General features: G+C 44.4%; 1 protein-coding gene across 1 annotated transcript in view; it reads left to right on the top strand.

Moving 5' to 3' along the window:
* The window catches only part of PLA2R1 (phospholipase A2 receptor 1), a 188,917-nt gene extending 171,417 nt beyond the window's left edge, over window positions 1–17,500 (top strand). Inside the window, exons 29-30 of the mRNA XM_088474763.1 lie at window positions 13,587–13,622; window positions 17,271–17,500. Coding sequence (XP_088330889.1) covers window positions 13,587–13,622; window positions 17,271–17,476 — 242 coding nt within the window. The 3' untranslated portion in view covers window positions 17,477–17,500. The remainder of the gene's footprint in view (window positions 1–13,586; window positions 13,623–17,270) is intronic.
* The last annotated feature ends 9,653 nt before the right edge of the window (window positions 17,501–27,153 follow it).

Below are 27,153 nucleotides of genomic sequence, written 5' to 3'. Positions count from 1 at the left end.
ACAGGCCTGGAATCCCACACACAAGCTCCTGCTCCACTAAATTCCTTTTTGTCCCCTGCTGAGGACAAGTGATTTTTTGGTAATTTTCCTGGATCACTCTAGATTTGTAAATCACCATACACAGGGTGCCACTCGCAAGAGCCCCATGACTGTTCTGCGCAACCATTTTTTCCCATTTTTTCTGAAGGCAACTCAGTTTGGTTGGTGTCCGGCAGGAGTTGAATCACCGTTAGAACAGTGTATATTGACTTGTGCTAGCACTGCTGTCTGTTTTTTCTATAACTGTCAGCATATACTTTTCCCTTTCTTTCATATTAACCTTGCATACTGAGTTGTAGGAGTTCATTGTTCCTCACTTCTACCTAGGTTTGTGAGGGCTGTCCTTTCATCCCCAAGGAAAAGCTAAAGGTCAGTCCTTTCCACGGCAGTCGGCATCCACTAAGGCCTCCAAGCCTAGGACCGAACAGACCTGGGCTATAAGACGTCTACCTACCAAATCTGAGGACAAGCCTTCAGCCTGACGGGGCGGTCCTCTCCCTGGGGGCTCCCAGGGATGGAGGCCGGCTTCTTCAGTTGGCCCAGTTATGGCATCAGACCACCTCACACGCCTGGTAAAAGAAGTGGTCTCCCACGGATACGCCCTCTCATTCTGGAGGCGGCCTCCCAAGGAGTTCTTTTAGACAGGAGCGCTATTTCTACCCAAGCAGAGCACTGCTTCTCCAGAAGGCCATTGAGTCCTTACTGCTCTCAGGGGTAATAATTCTGGTCCGCTCATCACAGAGAGGAAAAGGCTATTATTCTAGCCTTTTCTTGGTTCAAAAGCCCATCGGGTCTCATTAGCCTATCCTCAACCTCAAGTCTCCGACCAAGTTTATCAGGGTGCCCAGGTTTCCTATTGTCCTGGCTATGGAGCCTGGGGACTTTATGGTGCCTCTGGACATTCAGGACGCTTACCTACATGTACCTATAGTGCCTTCTCATCAACAGTATCTCCAGTATTACCAATTTCAAGCACTGCCTTTTGGGCTTTCTACAGCTCCTCAGGTCTTTACCAAGATCATGACAGTTATGGCGGCCTATATTCATCGTCAGGTTATCAGACTGCTCCCATACTTGGACGAACTCTTGCCTCTTAGCAACCTCCCAAGAAATCTTCACCGCCATCTACAAGTAACCATTGCCTTTCTACAAAAGCACTGTTGGCTGATCAACTGGAAAAGTTTTCACCTCCATCTACAAGTAGCCATTGCCTTTCTACAAATGCACGGTTGGCTGATCAACTGGAAAAACCCTTCCCTGACCCCATCTCAAAGAATGGTACATTTGGGAGCCTTCCTGGACTCTCAGGCTCAGAGAATATTTCTGACAGCAGACAAAATCTCTGTATTACAGCACCATGTGTGCAGATTACTCCACAGTTGCCGAGTGTCAATTCACTCTTCAAAGCGGCCTTGGGATCCATGGTGTCCACCTTCTACATAGTGGAGTTCGCTCAATTTCACTACAGGCCCCTACAACACCTGATCCTCTCCAGGTGGAATGGGCTACCCCATCTGCTTAAATCCCAGATGATGAGCCTCCCCCCAGAGGTTTGCCTATCCCTTACCTGGTGGCTACAGACCTCCCATTTGAACAAAGGTCATTCCTTTGGGCTCTCCTCACCACGGACGCAAGCCTCCGAGGGTGGAGCACAGTAACTGGCCAGCACTCCTTCCAGGGCCAATGGTCTCCAGTCGAGGCAGTGTTACCAATCAATATCCTGGAACTTCAAGCCATCTACAGAGCTCTCAACAACAAGCTTACACTGTACGGGGCCAGGACAAGGGACCCCGACGCAGCCTTCATGGACATATTATCTGTGAAGTGGATCTTCCATTTGGTGTAACTCTTTCCTCCTGTCTCCTTTCTGCCTCGAGGAAGGGGGCATGGTCCTGTTGGTAGCTCCGGCTTGGCCCAGGTGCCATTGGTACTCTCCATAGACGTTCCTCTCCAACTTCCTCTACGACCAGACCTGTTGTCTCAGGGTCCCTTTTCTACATCTGGACCGTCTGTCTTTAACAGCTTGGCTCTTGAGACATACCTCCTAAGGTCTAAAAGGTTTTCTAGCTCTGTGGTCTAGACCATGCTCAGAGCGTGTAAACCAGCCTCTGACAGGATTTATCACCTGTGGCATACATATTTCCAGTGGTGTGCTACTAGAAACTATGACCCTCAGGTTTTTAGGGTTTCTAGAATGCTTGCCTTTCTTCAAGCTGGATTGGATGTCGGACTCCACCTAGCTTCTCTGAAAGTGCACGTCTCTGCTCTGTCCATCTGGTTCCAGCGAAGAATTTCTCTTCTACCGGATGTTCACACCTTCCTGCAAGGTGTTCTACGGATACAACCTCCCTTTGTCCCTCCCGTGGCTCCATGGGATTTGTCAGTGGTTCTCCACAGTCTTCAGGAATCTCCATTCGAACCCCTGGAATCAGTAGATGTCAAATGGCTCACTGCAAATACTCTGTTTCTTCTGGCTATAGCATCTGCCTGTAGGGTATCAGATTTAGGGGTGCTTTTCTGTCGCTCCCCATTTCTAATCTTTCATCCAGACTAGGCTGTTCTTTGAACGCACCCTGGCTACCTTCCCAAGGTGGTTTCTCGTTTCCACCTCAATGAGGAAATTGTGGTTCCGGCCTTTCAATCACCAGACCGCTCGGCAGGTGAAACCTTTTTAGATCTGGTCCATGCTCTGAGGATCTATGTGGACCGTACTAGTGCAATCAGGAATTCAGACTCCCTCTTTGTCCCAAACGGACTCCACATGAAGGGATGGCCAGCTAACAAACAGACTTTGGCCAGATGGCTTCGCATAACTATCTGCCAGGCTTACACACAGACTGGCCTTCCTGTACCGGCTACAGTATCTGCTCATTCTACTCGCTCTGTGGGTCCCTCGTGGACAGCCCGCCAGGTTGCGTCTGCCGGACAACTATGCAAGGCAGTCACGTGGTTTTCTGTCCAGACCTTTCTTAGGTTCTATGCCTTTGATACATTTGCCTCTCAGGATGCTTCCTTTGAGCGCCGGGTTCTCCTCTCAGCTCAGGAGCGTCCCCGTCCTTGCAAAAAATGCTTTGGGACAGCCCCATTGTCTCCCTGTGAAGCCCAATGGACCCTGAAGAAGAAAAGATAGGGTCCACAGGGCACTCGCCCTGACGCACCTGGCTGCTATAGGTTTCTTCTCTTGGTCACTTGTTTCCTTCTGTGTGAGAGGGTGATTCTTCAGTGTACCAGTCTTCTTTCTCTCCTATCCTGCTCCTGCCTTGGACTTGTTAACAAAACTGTGTAGCCTTCAGGCTGTGGGCGGGTTATAGGGTGAAGGACCGGAGCATACAACTCTGATGTCTAAAGATCTGCACATTCTCAGGATCCGTACTGTGTATGTGCAGATCCCCTTCTGTGGGATAGCTCGCAGTGCCCAGTCGTCGCAGCCTGATTGACAGACTGCAGCCATTAGGGGGATGGCGTCAGGCAGCATCCCAGAAAACAGGGGCGTGTCTGCCCGTATTCTGGGTGTGCTGAAGTCAGTGCCTTTGTCCTTGTACATAGCATCACTGGCTTCAGCTGTGTGTAAACACCAGTCATCCAGAGTAAATTGAGGGTTACTCAGATAGCCGATGATCTCACAGAGTGATCCAATGCTGCATCCAAGGATGCTGCAGTGAATCACAGAAGCCGCCTCCTGTGGCTTTAGCATATTTAGTATCACAGCTGCGTCCGAAGACACAACAGCGATGCTAATAGCATACAACTCTGAATTAGGCCCTTAGTTGGGTTTTTCTTTATTAAATAAGTAGTTTTTGCACCATGAGATTTTCAGGGCTGAAACCCCAATGTGCACTTTTTTTAATTGAATACCGCGGGGATCGGGAGCGCGCATACGCGTGGTATTCCACAATTGGGCGTGATGTCCTTGTGATATTTTGCGGAGAAACCCTTGTTCCCTATTGTATATGCCCCTATATCTCTCAGGGACAACGTATGCACATGGCGGATGATGTGATGGGACAATATCAAAAGTGTACAGCACAAAAAGCAAATTTTTCCATATTTTTTAGAGTTGTTCTAAGGTTAAAACATTTTGGAACAAACTTCTTAATTATATCAATTCAACTTTTAGGGCCATATTCAATTTGAGGCGAAATGTCGGAATCGGCGATAATTTATCGCCAATGACGTCATTTCAATTATCCCCGTATTCAATTACATTAACTTTTCGCCAGTGCGAAAAGGCAATGTAAAAAAACGGGGATAAGTTTTAACCAGCCTTTTGCTGGCGAAAAAAAGTGCAGAATTGGGGGTGCAGGCTTAAAAAAAACAAATTGCCTGCATCCCTGGGAATAGCCCTAAAAAAAGATATGTGTCAAAAAAAGTAAAAAAAAAATTAAAATTAGGGACACCCCAAAAAAATTAATGTCATTTTGGGGTTAAAAAAAAAAATACGGGGAACAAGTTTTTAAATAACGAAATTAATTCACGGGGGGCTCCCAAGTATGCGGCAGGTGTTTTAAAGAGTTGCGGGTGGTGGCAGCAGGTGCATTTTTGAAGAATTTTCACAATGCACTTTAGGGACTTCAAAATATGCTTGCACCCATTTTCATGTTCCCCAAATTTGATGGGCATAGTTATTTTTTTCCCAAAATAAACCTAAGTGCTATTTTTCATTACTTCTTCAAAGTCGGGAAAAACACCTGCCGCTGCTAATTAGCTTCTGCAGGGAAAAGCGGGGGTACCCACAATGATCCCCCATGTCAGGACATCATTAGGGGGTCCTAGGATGAATTCCCAAAAATTCCCTATTTTTCCCGATACCTCTCCGCCGGGTCCCGTTTTCGCTGCTTTCTAATTGAATGCGGGGATAAAGCGGGTGCGCCACCGATACTTTGTCCCTGCAAAATCTCCGATGTGGAGTGAAAAGTCCAACATGGACTTTTTGCTCCCAAATTGAATATGGCCCTTAGCTTCCAATTATTACTAGACCTGTTAGCATTTCTATGCGCTGATTTTAGTAATTGGCATTCTCTTAAGCATTTAAATCCCATATTGACAATCATAGTCACTATTGCTAAAAAGTAATTTTATTAACTTGGAGCCTGATTCACTATGGATCGCTATTGCGATCGCAGCTGCGATTACGCACACAGACCCGTTGCAAAAATATGCTAATGAATGCTATTGCAATGCCGTCACAAAGCCGGCATAGAGACGCCCACTACCGCTATCTCACATCCGTAATACCTTGCAGTCCTGCGTATACATCGGGAAGATCGACTAACATTGGCCCCTCACACACAATTACAAAAGGTCAGACCTTACTCAGAAATTGCTAACCTTGTCGCACGCAGTGGGCACTCAAGTTGCGTATGCTGTCGTAGTGACTAATTTATGCACGCCCATGCAATGGCATTAAACCGGACAGACACGCCTGCGTTTCTCCAACCACTCCCCCATCAACACCCCCAAACATTCACAGCCTGTCACTCACTCTGCAATGGATTCTTATCTGCGTAGGTGATGCAGTGTGATCGCAATGCTAACTCACGCATTTACACTGCGGTGAATTCGCATGCGCAGTACGCACCATCAGCCGATCTGCGCTTTTGCAGTTGCAATCCATAATGAATCAGGCCCTTGAAAACCCCTCCATTTTGAAAGGCAGTCAACACTACCAGACATATAAAAAGGAGTTATTAGATTCTACAAAAAGTGGGGTCAGTACATAAAATCTTTAGATTCATATGTTCAACAGCACGTGTTAAGTTTATTTGAAAATACATACTGATATTTTTATCGTAATCTTACTTGAATAATTATTATTCTATTTCTATATGGAGAATTTATTATCTGAGGATACATTGCTGTGCAAAAGTAGAGATCGATATCTCTAATATTCACTTAACACTCTCACAGGCTTTCTTCTTCCCTGTTCCCCTCCTCTCTCCCTAGTGTGTTTTCATCTCCTTGTCTTGTTGAGTCTCCTTATAATATTACTTTATTCCTTTTGTTCATTGATATCTTATATATGAGTGACTGAATTGTGTTGTAATGTTTATTTTTGACTGTGATAAGTTTGTGATAAGAAAATCGTGTTGCTCACGTCTGCTGTAAACGAGTTTGGTTATATAACCTCTCATTGCACTATGACTAGCTCTTTATCACTGTTTGCATTGTCACTATGTAAACTCTCAATCAGTGAACATGCTATGTAAAAGCTGGGTACACACTGACAGATATATTGGGCGATCAATTGATCGGCCAATATATCTGCTGCCCTGTCGGTTAGTGTGTTCCTGCGATATGTCTCCACTGTCAAATGTGAGACCTTATATAGACAGGTGTATGCCTTTCAAAATCATGTCCAATCAACTGAATTTACCACAGGTGGACTCCAATTAAGCTGTAGGAACATCTCAAGGATGATAAGTGGAAACAGTATGAACCTGAGCTCAATTTTGAGCTTCATGGCTAAAAGCCCCCATACATCAGCAATTGATTGCAGCAATCGTGCAATCTGTTGTGTATAAAAATCTTTCCCTTTATCAATCGATTGCAGAATTGCCACAATCGATTGAAAAAGGGAAAGATTTTTATACACAATCGATTGCAAATTGCACGATTGCTGTAATCAATTGCTGATGTATGGGGGCCTTAAGGCAGTGAATACTTAGGTACATGTGATTTTTTTCATTTTTTTAAATTAAATTTGCAAAAATCTCAAAAAAGACTTTTACACATTATTATGGGGTATTCTGCGTAGAATTTTGAGGACAAAAATGAATTTATACCATTTTGGAATAAGGCTGTATCATAACAAAATGTGGAAAAACTGAAGCGTTGTGAATACTTTCCGGATGCACTGTATATCTGCAGACATATCTGTCCATCGGCAAGTGTGTACGGGCGATCAGCTGATCGCCCATACACATGCAGCGGCAGCCACTGGGAGAGGCTGCCTGGAAGATGATGGTCATTCAGTGTATATGAACGACCATCATCTACAGATATGTCTGCAGATCACTCGATCACCTTTATATGTTTTTCTTTATTTGCTATGAAGAACCTATAAAATATTTTTTTTTTAAAAAGGGTCACAGATCACATAGATAAACGTTTTGCTATATTATATATAAATTCATTAGTCTGTTTGTTTTTTTGTTTGCTTGTCCTGTTATGCATTCAGACACCCTTGCACCTATTGGGATGAAACCAACACAAGCTGGCCCAGTTGGATCCTGGCCAGGTTTTAGGGGTTAGGGTCCCGGTTGGACCTCTCGTTGGTGTACGCTGGGCAGAACTTTGACCCAGGGAGCCTATTCTGGGCTTTTCACTGTATGGATTTAGATGAAAACTTCACAGAGGGGTGGCAATTGGTCTGGGATGCCTAATGAAGTGGTTGGGGTCCCGGTCGGACCTCAGGGTGGAATGTGCCGAGCAGAACTTTGACTCAGGGAGCCTGTTCTGGGCCTTCCACTGGATGGATTTGGACTAAAACTTCACAGAGTGGTAACATTGGATCCCAGAAGACATACTAGGGGTTTGAGGTCCCAGTTTGACCTCCCGTTGGTGTACACTGGGCAGAACTTTGAACTGGGGAGCCTGTTCTGAGCCTTCCACTGGATAGATTTGGATTAAAACTTCACAGAGTGGTAACATTGGATCCCAGAAGACATACTAGTGGGTTGAGGTCCCGGTCGGACCTCCCATTGGTGTACGCTGGGCAGAACTTTGACCCGGGAAGCATCTTCTGGGCCTTCCACTGGATGAATTTGGACAACATCACATAATAAAACTTAATAACTTGAAGATTTATACCCGGGCAATGCCAGGTACTTCAGCTAGTTTCACATAAAAAGGAAAACACTTGCAAAATATAGCATGGCTGGAAAATAAAGGTACAGTCTCTCAGACTGATCCCCCAAAGTCTGATACAGAGCAACATGCTCCAATACCTGTTATCAGCTTTTTTCACCCCATCGTGATGTCAAAACCAAGTCTCTGAAGACTGGCTGGCTTGGTAATTAAATTAGGGTCCATACCAGGACTGCCATCATCATTTTTAACTTAAGTACATATAATGGTACACAATTTCCCCTGTGTGATAGCTGAAATATTGTATGATCACATTAGTCTCCATTATTAAAGCTATCAAATTAGTGTAAATATGATATTGCTGTGAGGTGTGATTGATTATATACCTCTTTTCTTTTAAACCATAAGTCCCAGTTATTCTCAAATCACACCCAACCTGCGTACATACCACAGGTATATGTCTATTATTTTAGGAACTGCTAGCTGTCATAAAAATATAATTTTTTAGACAGAAACAGATCAAATATGCTGAGACTTTGATCTCTGCTCATAGTCTGGGTACATTTTTAGGCAGACAGCTGCTTGTTTATCACTGCATACCCCTGCTGTGTTTGGGGCCAACTACACATCACCAAATAATCTATATGCAGCCACAGACAAAAGGCTTTGTTTACAAAACCCTGTTCAGTTAATTGTTTTTCCTGGTCACAGGACATCGGCAGAGATACTGTATATCTAACTACACCAGACCCATTTTCAGGCTCAGTTGTGAAAGTTGTAACAATAAACAATGTTCAATAGATAAGACACGCCCAAAGTTGATAGCCAAACATTAGTCAAACATAGAAGACATAACTACAACACCATATAGTAAAATGTGGGAAACACTTCAGCATGGCTTTAACAGTAGTCAAAAATAAAGTATCCATATAGGTGTGGAACAGCATAGGACAGGACCCGTAGTTAATACCTCTTATATGTAAGGGAGCGATTCTGTAATATTTTTGCAACATCAATCAGGTCTTGTTTCTTTTTGAGTGTGGAGGTAGCCAGATCTTTGTAAACTTATAGGTGTAAAGTGAGGATCCGATAGCAGGAACATTTCTAGGTAAGATCATAGTTTTTATCCTTAATGGAACTGAATGGTAGCATCTCTTGGAGTTTGATCTGAGCTTGGTTTTGGCCAAAGAAGTCTGTGCACCCAATCTAGATAAAACATTTCCATCAGGAAGTCTGCTGCCATTTGGAGGAAGAGGACTTCCAAAAAAAAGTAGGGAGTGTATCAGCAGCAAGGGAAACATGGATATAATTGATTTCAATTTTCCATATCCTTTAAATCAGGGGTAGGTAACCTTTTGTTATCAGTTTGCTGGATATAATCTAGTTATGCCGAGACTGTTAGTTACATGCCTCTAATATGCCATCAAACCACTCCACATGCCCCATATATACCATCAGATCCCTCCACATACCCCATTATATGACATTAGACCCTTACAGATGCCACTTAAGCAATCATACCCTCCAAATGCCTCTTATATGCTATCATACTCTTCCGCATGTCCCTTATAATATATATGCCAATCAGAATCCTCCCCTGCATATTTATCTTTAAGAATAGAGTCCATGTAAAGAGGTGGGATGGTACAGTTTCCTCATCCAGCCTTTACTGGAGTGCACTGACTCAGGGACCTCCCCATGCTCCTTATCTGCCATCAGACTCCTCCACAAGCACATATCCCCCTTATGCCCTTTATGTGCCACCCGACCCTTCCACATGCCCCTTATATGCCCTCATCTTCCACCAGGTGCCCCTTATTTGGCACCAAACCCCTCAACTTGCCCCTTATATGCCATCATATCCCCAAATGCTCATTAAATGCCATCAGACACCCCAACATACCCCTTATATGCTATCAGATCCTTATACATGCCCCTTATCTGCTGTCATACCCCTCCACCTATAATCCTCTCTCCCCCATTTATCTTTAAAACTGGTTCTCATATAGAGTCTTGGGATAGCATACTCCTCTGGTCTTCATTGGGGCACACTGATAGCAGACAAAGGTAAAAGGCGAGTCCCATCAGAGTGGTATGTGCCTTTGCTACAATGTATTTATTTCCAAGGACCAGAAGCAACTTCTGTGATTGTCAGTGAGGTCCCATTGTTTAACTGTGAGCTCAGAGGGCCACAGCTCTGGCTGTGTAGGGATAACAGATCTGGAGGCATAGGCAAACGCAGGGGGAGTTTCCGGTTGCCTGGAAACTCCCCTCCCCAACCCACACCATGACCATAATAGAAATAGTAATTTAATAGAATTTTACTAGTGCTGCATGTTCTCAGTATCACAAATGAATTAATTAGCATCACCTGGGGATCTTTTAACATGTGTCAGACAGTAATAAATACACCTGTGTATCAACTAGGAGGTCAGGAAAACATGCACTGTTAGGGATGCACTGCTATAGACCATCAATAGGGATAATTATTAATACTGTATAAAATACACTATCCAGTGGATAAGAAGACCAATATGTACATATATGTCCGGGGCAGTGCTAGGTTCTTCTGCTGCTCCCCCAGACTCCCGGACTTGCTACAATGCTCTGGAATGATGCCCACATCTGAAATTAGAACATTCAGCTCAGGCAGGATGGCCCTACTGCCACATTTAATTGCATACTGTGTTGGAATTATGACACACAATACACTTTAAGTGCTGATTATGCCCTCTTCATGGACTGGGCACACTCGCTCTAAACTCAGGCATTTGGAAACCCCCCTCTAGAAATCCTGCGTTTGCCACTGGGAGGCAGCAGCGTGATCAAGGCTGATATTGGTTGTGAATGTGTGCAGCTGTGTTGGCTCTTCTTGTGATCAAGGCTGATATTGGTTGGGAATGTGTGCAGCTCTGTTGGCTCTTCTTGTGGCTTTATAGAAGTTTAGAGTTTGAGATCTTACAGGCCATGTATGCCTGATAAGGCTGCTCAAGGTAATTAGGCTGCCACCAGTGTCTTTTATGGGCTCAGTACATAGCTCTTGTATGTCAGCAGATGATTTATATTGGGGAAGTGTCAGGAGGTTTGGTCTGGTCCATGTCATTATGCTGCTCATTCACCAATTGCAGCTTCATTATGAGACTTGATTGGGTCTAGGTGCACATTTTTAGGCCCCCTCCCCCCTGAAAATTTGGAGCATGCACAGAAGAGATTTGGCGCAAGCACAGAAGGTGACAAAGACTCTGGCACTGTGCCAGTCTTAACTACCTTCTCTGTACGCGCCATATTTGCGAAAATTTATTTTACCCTAACAGTTTGCAGTTGGGAAGGACAGTGTAATGGGTGCAGAGTGGGCTGTGTGGACTCCCTGGCTCAGGGGTCCTTGTGCACTCCACGCCCTGCACAACTATAAATACGCCCCTGGCTATTTGTGCCCCATATTTAAAAAAAACTAGAAAATTTGGACCTGATTCAGAGCCGGATGCTCTGACCAGAGCGCTCGCTCTGAATCAGGGCCCACCTCCATAAATATGGAGCGTCCTCCTGGACACTCGTATAGCTGTGGGTCACCACCCACAGCATATACGAGCGTGCAGGATGATGGTCGCGATGGTCTTGACCATCGCGACCATCACCACTGCGAGCAGAAGCCTGCGGTTGAGTTTCTCAACCGCAAGGCCAGGAGTGATTTTGGCTCTATCAGAGCCAAAATCACTCCCACTGACATCACTAGTGATGTCAGTGGGGCCGGCTTCTGACGGTAGGCGTCCCCTTGGGAACGCCTCCGTCTGGCAGGCACGCCCCTGGCACGCCCACCAAAGGGGGCGTGCTGTCAATCAACACCGACAGCACGCCCCCTTTGATCAGACACTACGAGCGAAGGAAAGTCCTTCGCTCGTCGCGTCTCGCGCATGCGCACGACGGAGCTCCCTCGCGAGTGGGTCTGAATCAGGGCCTTTGTTCCAAAGACATATAAATACCTAGTCCAAGGGCTAAGAAGCAGGTGGACTTATCTAATGTTTCTGTCTGGTGTCCCTGTGTGTGAACTGTGCATGTGCTGCAGAGCCAGAAGTGTCTTGAAGTCTCTGTCCCTGTTTCGGTGGGGTATAAAGGATTTCCGGTGCTAGCAATCAGTGCTAGGTGGTTGTCCAGCCTAGCTCACGCTTGTTAAATGTGCATGCTGTACTAACAATTTATTCTCCATGTACTAGCCTGGCAATCTTTTTCCTGACTTTGCTTTCTAATTATTCCCATTGTTGCTATTGCTTGCACTAGACCCTTGGATGCTGCTATGAACACACTTCTGCTTGACCCTTGTCTACGCTGCTTACTTACTACTGCTATATAGCTCCAACTCACTACTGACCTCTGAGCTCTTCCCGTTGAGGTCTTCCTTGAATACACTTGTGACAGGAAGAGGGAATCATTTAATAATCTTTGCTCTGAGTTATCCTCTCACTTTGGCTTCCCATTTTTTCTTATTTCAATAAGCATGTTCTATAAAATGATGTTTTGTTTTTGCACTGCTTTGTGAAAATAGCACTGGTTCACATCCCTATACTCAGGAAGAAACACTGTGTGGAGTTTGTATTTTCATTTGTTCATGTTTTGTACTGGTTGACTAATTGGCTCACAACAAAAAATAACCTTTGTGTATATGTGTGTGTACATGTTGTAATGAATATATATTGAGTGTATAGGAAAGATTCCCAGACTGCACACCCTGAATATATATAATGGGAGGTGCTACCTGTTGAGACTTCTTGCAGGCACAGAAACAGACAAATCACAGGTGCACAACTCCAAATAACTGATTATATATAAATACATTATGCAATAACATTTTCAATAGAGGTTTTTAGCATAATCATGGCCAAGGTTATGGGCCTACCCATCATATTCAGGTAACCTCTTTAGGGTATGTCTGTAACATACTAGGGTTCGAATCCAGAGCGCAGGACACCCCTAAATCGGCGCATTATAAAACATATTATATTTATATTTGTACTTTCACCTTTCCATGCAGCCATAGCTGCTCTTATCTTTCTTACTTCACATTTCACTCTTCTCAATATGGCGATCCCCTGGGGTGGCTCGGCTACGCCGATTTAGGGGTGTCCTGCGCTCTGGATTTGAACCCTAATATGTTAGGGACCTACCCTAAAGAGGTTACCTGGATATGGTGGGTAGGCCCATAACCTTGGCCATGATTATGCTAAAAACCTCTATTGATTGCAAAATTTTATTGCATAATGTATTTATATATAATCAGTAATTTGGAGTTGTGCACCTGTGATTGTCTGTTCTTGTGCCTGCAATGAATACATATTGTAAACTCTACTGGGGCAAATAGTCTCTGTAAAGTGCTACAGATTATGTATGCGCTATATAAATAACTCTATAATAAATATATAACACCCATCTCCTCCTATCAGCCGATACAAATGTCTGCTCCTCCAGACTACATCTCTCGTCCCACAAACTTGTGTGCTTTGTGTTTTCCTGCAGGCTGCACCTCAGCCATTTTGCACTTTGGATTTGAGGTCAACTATTTTCAGGTCTTGAGATACCTTCTTGCTATATTGGTTATGAAGAATTTATGGTCTATTCAGAATTGTTCCAGTTAATTAAGTAGATTATACAATTGTCTACTTTTGTCTACTTATGTAGAATTTACATAAATTGTGTTTGTATATTCTGTAAATATTTTCACTTGTATTACATATTTGTGTGTTTCACAGATATAAAAATATCAGAAAACAGCCTGAATGTAGCACGTAAGTTTACTTACTTTTCTTAGAATTGTACAACTGCTTATGCCATTTACATCAATTATATAAACAGCTGTTGTTGCCCATGGTTGACCAATAGTTATTGGCTTTCATGTGAGCTATATAAACAAAATATTTTTTTTACTGACACAATATTATATAAATATATGTATAAAACTTTAAATGTTGAAAATGAGCAGTGATTGGGTTCCGGACTATAGACAGTAAAAAGGTCGACAGTGTCTAGGTAGACACCAGATGTTAGACAGTCAATAGATCGACTGGGACAAAATGTCGACACACTAAAGTTCGACATGTACAAATGGTCGACATGGTAAAAAAAATTGATGGACACTTTTTTTTTTGTTGTTGTTTTTTTAGGGTTAGACACTTACCGGAGGGTTATGGTTTGGCACTTACCCCAATGATTAGGGTTAGGCACTTACCCCGACAGTTAGGGTTAGGCACCAGGAGGGAGGATTAGGGTCAGGCACCTACCCTGACGGCTAGAGTTAGGCACCAGGAGGGAGGATTAGGGTCAGGAACCTACCCTGACGGCTAGGGTTAGGCACCAGGATGGAGGGGTTAGGGTAAGGCACCAAGGGGAGGGTTAGGGTGAAGATTAGGGCTAGAAAAAAAAAACATGTCGACAATTTTTTTTGTGTCTACCTTTTGTACAAGTCGACCTTCTTACATGTCAACCTTTAGTGTGTCAACCTTTTGTCTCTGTCGACCTTTTTTCCCAGTCGACCTATTGCCTGTCTAACATCTTGTGTCTATCTAGACATTGTTGACCTTTTTACTGTCTATCTCTTAATCCACACCTGCCGTGATTGGCAATGGGAGGCCCTGGGGCCGCATGTGGTCCTCCAAGCTTTCACTTGCAGCCCCCAGCTCTGTCCTGCATTGCTGTGATATGTGTTTGTTATAGCTTGTAATACTTGTTTAAATTGCCTGCTAATGTGTTACTTCAGATAATCTTCTCTTTTATTGATTGAAAGGGTATGCAGTCACGATGGCAGTGTTTAGCATGTCATCATTCACAATGTTGACAGCAGAAGGTCGACATTTATGATGTTAACATGGATAAAGTGTCAACATTATTAATTTCGACACCTGCAAAAAGTCAACATTCACAGAATGTCGAGATCAGAAATGTTGAACATGGGCCTGATTCAGAGCATGTAATACTGCTTTTCCACTGTGGCGCCGATCCAGGCTTCGTTCACACTGCATACAGGTGCAGTGCCGGCACTTAGAGATGACAGTCTCCTTGCGCCAAAATGCGTCTCTCCCCGTACTGTAAACAGGACACAGGTCAGAATACCCAGGTTACCCGTTTCCACTGTAGTTTATGCGGGTCCTTTCCGTGTACAACCCTGCTAGGTACCTCGGAAGGAGCCGTTTCCACTGACAAAATTCCCGGGTTGTTGCACGTTCATGACCAATAATTTGGGATTTTCAAGTAAGTGGAAAAGAGATAGAACTGTGCTCCTAGACAAACCATGTTGCAATGCAAAGGGTTACAAATAATTTTTTTTAATACAGAGTAAATACTGGCTGCTTTTGCATGTAGCCCACAAATGCTGCACAGCTTTATTTTTACACTGCAATTTATATTTCAGTTTGGACACCCCTCCCAAATCTAAATCTGTCTAAACATCTTAAATCTGCCCCCCCCACCCCCCACCCTGCAGTGCAACATGGTTTTACCAAGATGCACAGTTATACCCCTTTCACACTTAGGAGCTCATTCAGACCCGCTCGCTAGATGCGTACGCTCGATCGATGTGTATGCAAATTCGGCTAAGTGACGGCAAGACAGGCGATCGCACGGCAATGCATAAGCACACCCACTATGTCTTGGCGTGCGATCGCTTTGTGTATGCAGACACCCACCAGCCTGACTGAAGACGACCACTTGCACACGTCATCTCCAGGAAGTGTATGCAACCATCGGTAGCATCGAGGACCATCGGAAGCGAACGCAGCGCTACCCTACTGCAAGCACTGCGAGCACTTCAGTGTGAAATACAACCAAGTGACGTGTACTATGATGCTGCCTCTTAATTATGCACGCCTCTGAAACGGCGTTAAGACGCTAAAGCACGCCTGTGTTGTATCTTCACTACCCCGTTTCTAGCGCCCGGCCCCTGTCACCACCCACAAACGGCTTCTCCTGTCACTCACTCTGCTGGGCAGTCGATGCGCAGCGAGCCAATGCTTCCCGATCTCTCGCACTGGTTCGCGCACGCGCATTGCGAATGCGTACGAATGTGCACAATGTGAACCATGCAGCTACGAGCGAACGCATCCTAGCGAGAGGGTCTGAGTCAGGTCCTTAATGCAATAACCCGGGTTACTGTGCAGTGTGAAAGGGCCAGGCTGAAATAAGCCAAGTCGAGTGACCCGACATTTCAACCATGGTCACGAGAAGGGTTGAACACAGGTTCAACCTGGCTCGTGATGGTGTGAATGGGTAACCCGGGTCAGTGCTACCAGGGTCCCGTTCCCTGCATAGGAAGAGCCAGCACTTGGAAATGATCTCATCTCGAAGCGCCGTCTCAGCACGTGATGGCTGTGACGTAATAGACCCGGCATTATTCTGAGGTTGGGCCGCCAGTCTGAAGGGGGTCTCAGCCTGGTTGCACCTGGGATGGACCTGTGAACAAAATTCGGGTTGTGACTCGGCGTTCTGATGTGGAAGGGGTATTACTACCTCTTTTATTCTCAATTCCCAAATCTGAATCAGGCCCATTGTCATAATATCAATATTTCAAGGAGGGTTAGTGTTACGGTCGCCATTAGTGTTGGAGTTGGCGTTATTGTTATTGGGTGAAGTTAGGGTTAGGGACACAGGGGTCTATTTAATAAGCAGTGTTAGGAGACAGAGTGAAAAGTGATAAGAAAGTGGTAAGGTGCCAGCCAACTCCCAACTGTCATCTCACAGGCTGTGTTTGAAAAATGACAGTTGGGAGCTGATTGGCTGGCACCTTATCACTTTCTACTCTGTCTCCTAACACTGCTTAGTAAATAGACCCCATAATGAGAATAAAACCAGTATGTTGACAAGCTAACATCAGCGTCGGTATTCTGAATGTCGTTTTGGCCAATGTCGACACCGCGACCACGTCGACTCGATTAACATTGTAACTGACAAAATATATACCGAAACTGATTGAATGTGTTCATTTAGCTGGCTACTGTGATTAAGAGTAATGTAAGGCCCTTTTGGAGGTTAGAGGCTCCTGATGTGTACCGCATTGCCCTATCATGGTGTAAAGGGTGTGAATAATGAGAAATAAGGAGTAGAAAACACACCTCATGCTGACGTGTGAGGTGTACACACCGGGCCTGACACAGCCTGATCCTGCATGTAGCACACAAACACTGGGCAGCATTATTATTATTACACTAGAAACCAGAAATACGACTTTGTGAGCCCTGGGCAGTATTTAATCCATGAGCTTCTGCCTTTACACACATTACCATGCCAGAAACAATTGTGATGTATTTGTCTACTGTCAGCTGCACAACCAGAATGAGAGTTTGTAATAAGGTGAGATGCAGGTTTATAAGGTGCCCTAAGTAAAACTGCCTTTCATATAGCATTGTTTTGTTAACTTGAATGTTTATTTTATCATCTGTTTGCAGGAACAAGTCATGCAGTTATCCCGCTTATTGTGATAGCAACGCTAATACTATTTGCTCTCATCCTATTTTTGGGCTATCTGTTTAAAAAGAACAAAAGTTTCACAGGCCTTGGCATTCAGACCATCCAATGCACCAAGTCCAGCATTGAGGCTGCTGAAGTAGAAGAATGCATTCTAATCACACAGCTGGAGACAGAGGACAGCTAATAGACTTAGAAAGACACCAGAAGAATAAAGATGAATTTCTATTTTTGAAAGACACAAAAATTTTACAATGTTTCATCTTTCAGAATGTTTTTAATTTTTTGCTAAAAGTTTTCGATTTTAAAGAAAACCATCACTTGTTTAAAGAATATATATATATATATATATATATATATATATATATATATATATAGTGGAGTAAGCCCGGCACTCAGGACAATAAAAGTGAAATCGCGGGTGCCATCCTAGAGAAAATACACAAAAAAAATCCTTCTGGCTTGGGTATGCACCCAGCACAATATAAAGGAAGGCGGCACTCCAATTAGTGAATGTCTGCCTGTCCTTCAGACTGGTGAACAACAGGATGGTTTGCGGTCTCTTCAATTCACAATTGACTGCACCAAACTAAATGCGTTAAAGTTCAAAAATGATTTGCACATCATTCTGGCCATGGGGGTGAGGGGGAGCAAAACTATTATTGCGTAACAAATATTTATATCGTGTGCCCATATTTTGCAGTTCTGTACAGAGTATATTTGAGTGATTCACATCAGCACTTGCCACAGTGGTGCTTACAATTCATAATCCCAATCATACACATATACACTAGGGTAAGTTTTTGTTAGATGCCAAATAACCTACCAGCAAACATGGAGAGAACATACAAATGTTACACAGATGGGCCATGACTAGTAATTGAACTCATGACCTCAGTGCTGTGAGACAGTAATACTAACCACTATGCAATCTTATGTGAATTTACTCAGGATCGGACTGGCCCACAGGGGTACAAGGTAATTCCCCGGTGGGCTCCATTGCCTGAGGGTCCTCCTCTAATGTCAGGTTCCAGACTGTGCACTCGAATTATACATTGTTACCAGTGTCGGTTCTGAAGCTGGGGCTGCAGCACAGCCCAAAACTAAAAGAGGGAGAGCCACACCAACTGCACCCCCAAACGCTGCCCGACCACCCCAACATCATGGGAGTCAGCGGGAAGCCACCGGAGACCAGCCAGGTACAGCACACACAGGAAAGCAGAGCAGCAATGGATCACCCGCCCCAGACTCCATGGCCAACCGGCTTCCATTTACTAGCTAACTATCTGCCCACCCCTCAGTGATACAGACTCCACATAACGAGTGTGGTTGAGAGACGCAGATCTTATGCAGAGCAGAGAGGTTAAAGCTGGGAGATATTTTGAGATAATCAAAGAAATGTATGTTGGTGTAGTTTGGTTAATAGCCTTATGTGTAAGTAAAAGTAATTTATATTGAATTTGGTAGAATACAGGTAGCCAATGGAGGGACTGACAGAGCGGAGCAACAAATTAACGTTTAGTGAGGATGCTGCTTTATGAAGTTCTGTTTTGGGGGAAGACCATTAAGGATACTGTTGCAAAAATCAATGCAGGAGATAGGGTCTCATTCAGACCCGGTCGCAAGCTAACGGAACGCCTGCCGTTTTGTGGGCGGCCACATTGACATCAGCAGTGATGTCAGTGGGGAGCTTCCTGCACGATCAGAGCAGGAAGCTCCCTGGGGCTTGTGTTTTCTGAGACCCAACCTTAGGGTCTTGTCACAAGCCCCAATGGTCGCGATGGTCTTGATGGTAACCCACAGCTTAGCTAGCGACCAGGAGGCCGCACTAAAAAATACAAGCGGCCGTCCTCATTCAGAACGAGCGTTCGCTTCTTGTGACCGCCTCTGAATGAGGGCCAATGAGTGCATGACTGAGTTTTTGCAGTGTCCTGTTTAATGGGCGTATTCTGGATATGTTTTTAGTTGTATGTAACAGGATTTGGAAACAGATTGAATGTGAGGAACAAAGCACAGTTCAGGGTTAAGGATTCGGATGACACCTAGGCAGCGAGCTTGAGGGGTTGGGTTGATTGTCACATCAACAGAGATATCAGGTTGTAACTACTATTGGTCGGTATATTATATGGATATATTATTAATTCTGTTTTGGAAAGATTAAGTCCGGGTACACAGCAGAACGACGTGTATCCCAGCCAACCCGATTCCCAACGGAAGGAAATATAGGACGGACGTACAACTGCACTACCCTTCCATCCCGCAGTCACCTGCATGCCGTTGCCTGATCAGCCCATCTGACGCGCAGCACATCAGAAGACTGCGCACATGAACGTGCAATTGAGGGTAAACACTGAGCGTTACGGACTATATATCATTCCGATCTGCGTCGAAACGATATATCGTCCAAATATATGGCCTTTTGTGTACTAAATCTAAGTTTAAGGTGACGAGAGGACATCCAAGATGAAATGGCAGAAAGACGCATACATATTAGACAATAAAAACAGGTCTGATTGGTTTCAATACCCTGAACTATTGGCAGTATATACTGAGAGATACCATATTAATTATAGCATAGCTGCAACCACCCCTTCTACACTATTACAGGACATTCTAAAAGAAGCCTCATCATGCATGTGCTGTAGTATACACAAGCTCTTGTTGGAGTTCCTAATCCCACTTTCCCATTGTCTGAAAGCTTAAGCACTCTTTATTAACTCAGAATTTCGCAAACAGTTCCTCCTCCCTGCTACTGTGCTGCAGTAGGAGGCAAAGAGAATGGACACAAGCAGTTTATAATAGTTGCATTGTTTGCTTTATCTTCAGTAAACTAAAACAGGAAATCATTAACTTCAATAAACTCCAGTTGTGTGCTAAAGTTTGTTGATGTAAGTGCATCCATCTACAGTGCTGTGTATGTGTAACTGCTGGGTGGGACTGGGCTAGAGTGAGTAGGAACATGGGTCATGGTGGTTACAGTGCCGGCCCGACCGTTACTCAAAGTACACCCGCGTGTAGGGCACCTTGCTCCCTGCAAGGAGCAGCACATGATACGCCATCCACCCGCCCTGCCTCCAGGCTGCTCTGAAGTGGGGGCAATGGAGGAGCTTGAGAAATGTGCAGCGTACTTTTTGTAATCCGGTGTAGTATATCAGTGATTATGAGTTGGCTCTGTGAACTGTATTGTGCTGACGTGATGATGATACCAATGTCTTATTTACCAGCTGGCATCAGATGAAGGGGCTTCATATCGGGATCGGTCTGAAATACTGACAGTCGGGATCCTGTCAGTCAGAAACCCGACGGGGTTAACATATTGACACTTGTTGCTTGGTATGCTAACTCTGATCATAGTGCTTTATAATGACACTACAGTATGAATGACTTGACTCTGGGCAAACTACACTTTTGACCACTTCCACATATTGCCTTGCTTCAACATTTTGGCAGGACACAGCATTGGTGTTCCCCATAGCAACATTTGTGGGAGGGGCCAGCAAGGTCTGCCTTCTTTCCCGAGACTTCTGCTCTCTATCGTGTTTGCGACAAATTTGGATGTTTATTGTAAATGGGCACCACTGTCAGAGGCGCCAAGAGAGGAGGGGGAGTGGGTACTAATTACCAGGGCTTGCTGTAGGGGCCCGGGTCAGCTGCTAAGTTCCCCCTTTGCAGCACTGCTGAGGCACCGGCATCCCCTGCCATCCCTTCTGTGCAGCCATTCTTTTTTTTTTTTAGGGTGCGTGGCCGCTTCCCCTCAGTACCCGGGCCCGTGGCAGCTCTCGGCACTCCTGAATACCGATAGTGTTGACATCTTGATGGGAAAAAAAAATACTTTTACATTAATTGAAAATATTATTTTTAGGGATCTGAAGGCTCGGATTAGTTCGGATTTTCCCGCCAAAATCAGATTTTTCCCATCATCTTTCATGGACTTTTGTCCAGGAATGATGATGTTTGTCCATGAAAGATGACGTTTTGCCTCTTTCTGGGACCCAATTTTTGACGGGAAAAATCAGAATTTGGCGGGAAAATCCGAACTAATCCGAGCCTGCACATCCCTAATTATTTTGCTTATGTTTAAAAATATATATGTTTATTTTAAGCAAACACTAACTTTCACTCAAACAGCCAAAGCAAGCCTCAAGCACAACAAAGCTGAAAAACAATCGGCAAACGCAAGTTGCACATTTCAATTTGCAAGTTCTATTAAATTTCAGTCCGGTTCCAAAACTTTAAGCATCTCTACTTAGGAGAGTGGTCCGGCATTGCCTGTCACTCCTCACCCACATAGCAGCTGCACCCCCGCTACATCAAATGCTGCAAGTCACCAAAATTTCAGTGAGAGTGATACCTATTCTAGGATCCGCAGCTGAGAAATAATCAATGTCAGCAGTGTATCAGACCCAAATGAGGGACAATTTTGAAGGAGAGATGAACTTGGGATACTGCCCTCCAAAGCAGGGACTTAGGGGGTATGCAATTTGAATGTTATGCAATGTCTGAAGCAGAAAACAAATGTCATAACTTCCATGCTGCACCTCACAGTTGGTATGATAGGTGTTCCTGACTCATGTAACTACTGTATTTTAAACTGCCGACTATATACTACACAATAGCCATGTTAAATTATGGAGGGATTTTCAAAATGCATAGCCCCTTTAAATACTGAATAGGCAGTTCAGAATACGATGTGAAAAACATGTTGCATCACCATTCCTATCAGTGCAGAAGTATGTATAATATGGTGATATGCACAGGGCCAGTGAGAAATTTTCTGGGCCCAGATGCTACCCTATCACACTGGCATCAAATAGCCCAGTTTATTGCACATGAACGTGCAGCAACCCAGGTTACTGTGCAGTGTGAAAGGGCCCAGTTGAAATAACCCGGGTCGAGTGACCCGGCATATAATTCGGGTAACGAGCAGAGTTGAACACGAGTTCATCCCGGCTCGTGGTGCAGTGTGAACGGGTAGGTCCCGTTCGCTGCATAGGGAGAGCCGGTGCTTGGGGATCTCCAAGTGCCGGCTCAGGAGTGATGTCATCAACCCCGCATTATTGCCTGGTCGGGCCACAGGTCTGAATGGGGTCTCAGGCGGGTCGCACCCGGGATGGACACGTGTACAAGTGCGACCCATCTGGACAAGGCTAGGGATGAGCATCGGAGTGAGGTCACTCTTTCACAGTAACGTTCTGTAATCCTGGCCACATTTGATGATTCTGGTTCTCGGACCAAAAGCGTAACATCAGGATCATGGCCCAAATTAAGCAACACACACCAACAAGTGGGACAAGATTCAACTGATTACCTCTGGGGCATAGCGACTGGATTGCTTCTGTAGTCAGAACATTAATGTACATACAGACCAATAGTGGCCATCTTCCATCCTTATTTGTCAACGAGTTTTGATAGGATAATTAATTATCAGTCATCATACAACTTTTCTCTTAACTAGGAGACTAACAGACAGTAACTCAGGATTTTGCACTGTAAACACTAGAGGCCGTATTCAATTAGAGGCGAAAAGTCAGAAAGGTTTCGCCTGTCCGACTTTCCTCCTCCTTAGCCTGTTTCATAGGTGAAAACTTTTTGTGCGCATCCCCGCTTTTCGCCCTATTCAATTCCAAATAACGCAAAAACGGCAAGCAGCAAATGCGGAACAGGCAGAAAGTACTGTCAGATGTGGGGAAGTCAGTCTGTATCCCCAAAAAAGATGCACTAACATAGGTAATCAATGTAGATGTGTCCTAATAGCCCTAATAAAAGATGCTTACTTTTTTCTTTCTTCTGTTGAGCCCTAATAAAAGTGTTTGTGGTACTTAAGTAGTTTAAATTGCTTCTATTTAGCATCTATGCAAAAGTGGTGAAGAATGGCATAAAGCAGTATTTTTTGGTGAAAATAATTAGTCCAGTCAAAATTGGGGTACTTGAAAATGGATGCTAGCATATTTAAATGTTTCTAAAGTGAACTTTTAAAAAATTTCAAAAACGCACCTGCTACATGCACCTGTAATCCCAAAAACACCTGACCCATCCTTGCAGACCCCCAAGAAGTCTATTTCGCTAGTTTTTTTATGCTTGTCCTCCCACTTTTTACTATTTCGCCAAAAAAGTACTTTTTGGGGTGTTCTTGGTTTTTTTTTTTTTTTTTTCAAGATTTGGCCTTTGGGGACTGTGCCAAGGGTTCTGGGTCATTTCCCCATGTTTGCGTCCCAAAATAAAGAATTTGCACTTCTTTTCATCTGCTATTCACATTGCATTGAGTTTCTGCGTAGGCGAATGCTGGAATTGAATTTGGAGATAAGTTCCGACCAGGCAATAGGCAAAACTTTTTCGCTGTTTACAGCTTTTCGCCTCTAATTGAATACGGCCCTAGGATGTAAGAAAGAAAAGAGCACAACCCTCCTGCAGAAGTCTCCTATCCACAAAGACATCACATGCAATGCTGGGCAGGCTTAGCTAAGTATAAACAGTTCAGTTGCTACAAGTATGTCCATTAGTTGTTTACCTCCTCTTTAAGTTCTTCTTGAAAGCAGATCTATTAACCCAGCAATCTAATTAGTTTTAACTATTAATTCAGCATCTTTAAAGTTATGATTATGCTTATTTTAATATATATATATAGTTTTAGGCTAAAAAATCATGTGGAGTTCTATATGCCAGTCACAAATTCTTTTATGGTATTCCCAGTTCAAATGTTGCAAATCAGCAGTGACTCAGAATAGAACATATAGAGAAACAAAATGAAGTTTTAATTGAAAACATTCGCAATATGCTGCCTGGGAGTCTTTTTAATCCCAACGGAATATGATATTTATTACGTGAATTCCTCTTTCCATTTACTTAGTTTTGGCAGCAACCCCTATAAAAGAATAAAGTCATCAGTAAATCCCCATTGAGTTAATACTGGGGACGAGAAGTCACAATGGGCCTGATTGAGATCCGCACGCAAATGCCATCACAGTTTCTCATGGACTTGTATTGTGAAAATATGCTAATGAGCCACTCGCCGTCCAGGGCTAAGAGATGCCTCTCACATCCGCCCCTCATGCACAAAAACAGAAACATCAAAAACATACAACACAGATCAAGCGGCCAACAGCCATCTGAGTAAGTCTTAGGTGCCGCAGACATAGCGGGTCTCCAGGCAGGCATAGAGCTCTCCTGCTGTGAGCAAGGACACAGTGGCTATTTTATGTATGCTTAGAAAACAGTGACGGTCTGACACTCCTGTATTTTTCTAACCACCCCCCATTATCGCCCCCAAATGTGGACTACCTGTCACTCACTTTGCGAGTGAATCCTGTGTGTGATCACAAAACAATCACTGCTTGTGCGCAGTGCGGTTATCATGCTTGTGTAGTGCGTAACAATCGCTCTAACTGCGTAAATATCGGCATTGGGTGCGGATCTGAATCAAGCCCTATAACCATTTAATGTAGATAAATATATTATTAAATTTAAGTTAAAACTATAATACATTATATATACATATATGTACATTATTATATACATTGTGTAACAGTCCCTGTATAAAGTATTAAATGTTTGACATTCTAAGTGCCCCTTTTAGCTAGTGGAGTGCAAGCAATTGGCTGCACTAGGGCCAGCACACAGGGGATCAGCCCACCTTGCCCTCCACTTTACCTGCATTCCAATCAACTGCCAGTTAATGACCAGCTTAAAAGTAACTTAACTGTAGTACGACCACTAAGTAAATATAGCATATATATAGTTTATAGTACTTTCTGTCTATACCTCATTGATCATTCACCCCATGTTCCATCGGATGGCTATGTGATGGCTCCATGCAATTATAGAGATCAATTTACCCTTTGTGTTCAGATTGACATGCATTCAATTTTGCACAATAGCCGTTAAATTAAATTTAGCTGAAATAGCCAGGAAACACTTGTGAGCAAACACCATGTCACGGCTGAGGGTTGGTTTGGGTAGGAACAAACATGGGAGACTGAAGGGGAGATCAGAGATGCATGAAAGAAAATAGGTGGTTTGAACCAGGACTTCCTAATGTATTGAGGTGAGGAGGTAAAGATACGGCAGTAGATGATGGGCCCAAAGGCTAGGACAGAAATAGAATAACTTTATTAAACAGCAGGTTGTAATGAGAACTGGAGGTGATCATACTGAATGAATGAGCAGAATCGGATTGGAACCGATGATGCTGGATTGAGAGCTAGATCAGTTTGATACCGATGATGATGACTTGAAGAACTTGATGGATTTGAATCCAATGTTGAAGAATTGATGAACTTGATCGGTTTGAGAAGAATTGAAGAACTTAATAGATATGAGTCCGATGTTGATGAATTGATTAACTGTATCGGTTGGGACCAGGGCCGGATTAAGGGCAGGGTGACAGGGGCAGTCGTCCAGGGGCCCCCACACATAGGGGGACCCCACACACTGTCCCCGACCCCTGGCCACATGCCCGGCGAAAAGGTTGATCGCGATCTACTGGAAGCACGCGGAGCTCCCGCCCGTAGATCGTGATCAACTAAGGTAAGTGGGAACGTTGGCCTCTGAATACTGATCGCTTCAGAGGCCATCGTACCCAGTGATGCATTGCGCGGGTGACGGCACTGCAGAGGAGAGGAGCCTGCGCGCCTCTACTGGATCCAGTTAGATCCAGCAGACAGCGGCAGCAGCAGTAGCAGTGATGGCGGGACTCGGGAGCCGTGACAGCGTGGAGCGAAGACAGGTAAGTTTTTTTAACGGGTGTGGGAGGGGAGGGAGAGCTACTGGGGGCACTACTTTATGGAGCACATCTACAGGGGGCATTTAAGAAGAGGCACAACTACTGGGGGCATTGCAAGGGGCACAACTACTGGGGGCATTTAAGAAGAGGCACAACTAATAGGGGCATTGCAAGGGGCACAACTACTGGGGGTATTTAAGAAGAGGCACAACTACTGGGGGCATTGCAGGGGGCACAACTACTGGAAGCATTGGAGTAGGTGCTCAACTACAAAGGGCATAAAAGAAGGGGCACAAATACTGGGGGCATTGGAGGAAAGGCACAAATACTTGGGGCATTGCAGAAGGGGCACAATTACTGGGGGCATTAAAGAAGGCGCACAACTACAGGGGGCATTGCAGAAGGGGCACAACTGCTGGGGGCATTGCAGAAGGGGCACAACTAGAGGGGGCAGTGGACATCAGGCAGATAGACCGGTATGTGTATATATATATTATATATTTATTTATATATATATATATAACTTATTGATGGGGGCCCCCACACCCGATGTTGATGAATTGAGGAACTCAATTGATAAGAGTCCATTGTTGGAAGCATCGGATGAGACCGATGGTTCGAGGTATCGGCTGGATGGTTGCTGTAAGATCAAGTCTCTCTGGTAAAACCAGACTGGTGTGCAAAACGGTATAGGAGACTTGTTTACCAGATCTAGGAACTGGATATAACGGACTGGGACCGTTCAGATACAGAGTACCTGGGAGCTCAGTACTGAGCTGTAACTTCAGCAAGAAGCGACGTTGTACAGGCAACAGGGGCAAGTCAGGAAATGGAATTTATAGGGGAGGATCCCCAGGGATTGGATAATGCAATCAGCTGGTCTGGGAGCAGTAATCTGAGTGGTGGAGGAGAGTCAGTCCAACATGGCTGTGCCCATACTGTTGTTCTGGAGGGAGCTCTGGTATGCAGTATGAGCGGACCGGTGTGCTATCCGGGAGTGATGCACAGCACGAGCGGACCTCGGCGCTAACCTGGTAAGGCACCGGAGAGGTAAAAAAGGTGGTTTTAGGTGTCCGGAGTGTGATACACCAATAGGGCCTTTGGCAATTCGTTTCTAATTGCAAATGTAAAAAGCCCCAACCCCC

The sequence above is a fragment of the Taudactylus pleione genome, unplaced genomic scaffold, assembly GCF_031769625.1.
Source record: "Taudactylus pleione unplaced genomic scaffold, aTauple2 ptg000156l, whole genome shotgun sequence".
Lineage (NCBI taxonomy): Eukaryota > Metazoa > Chordata > Amphibia > Anura > Myobatrachidae > Taudactylus > Taudactylus pleione.
This window is presented reverse-complemented; position numbering and strand designations above follow the sequence as displayed.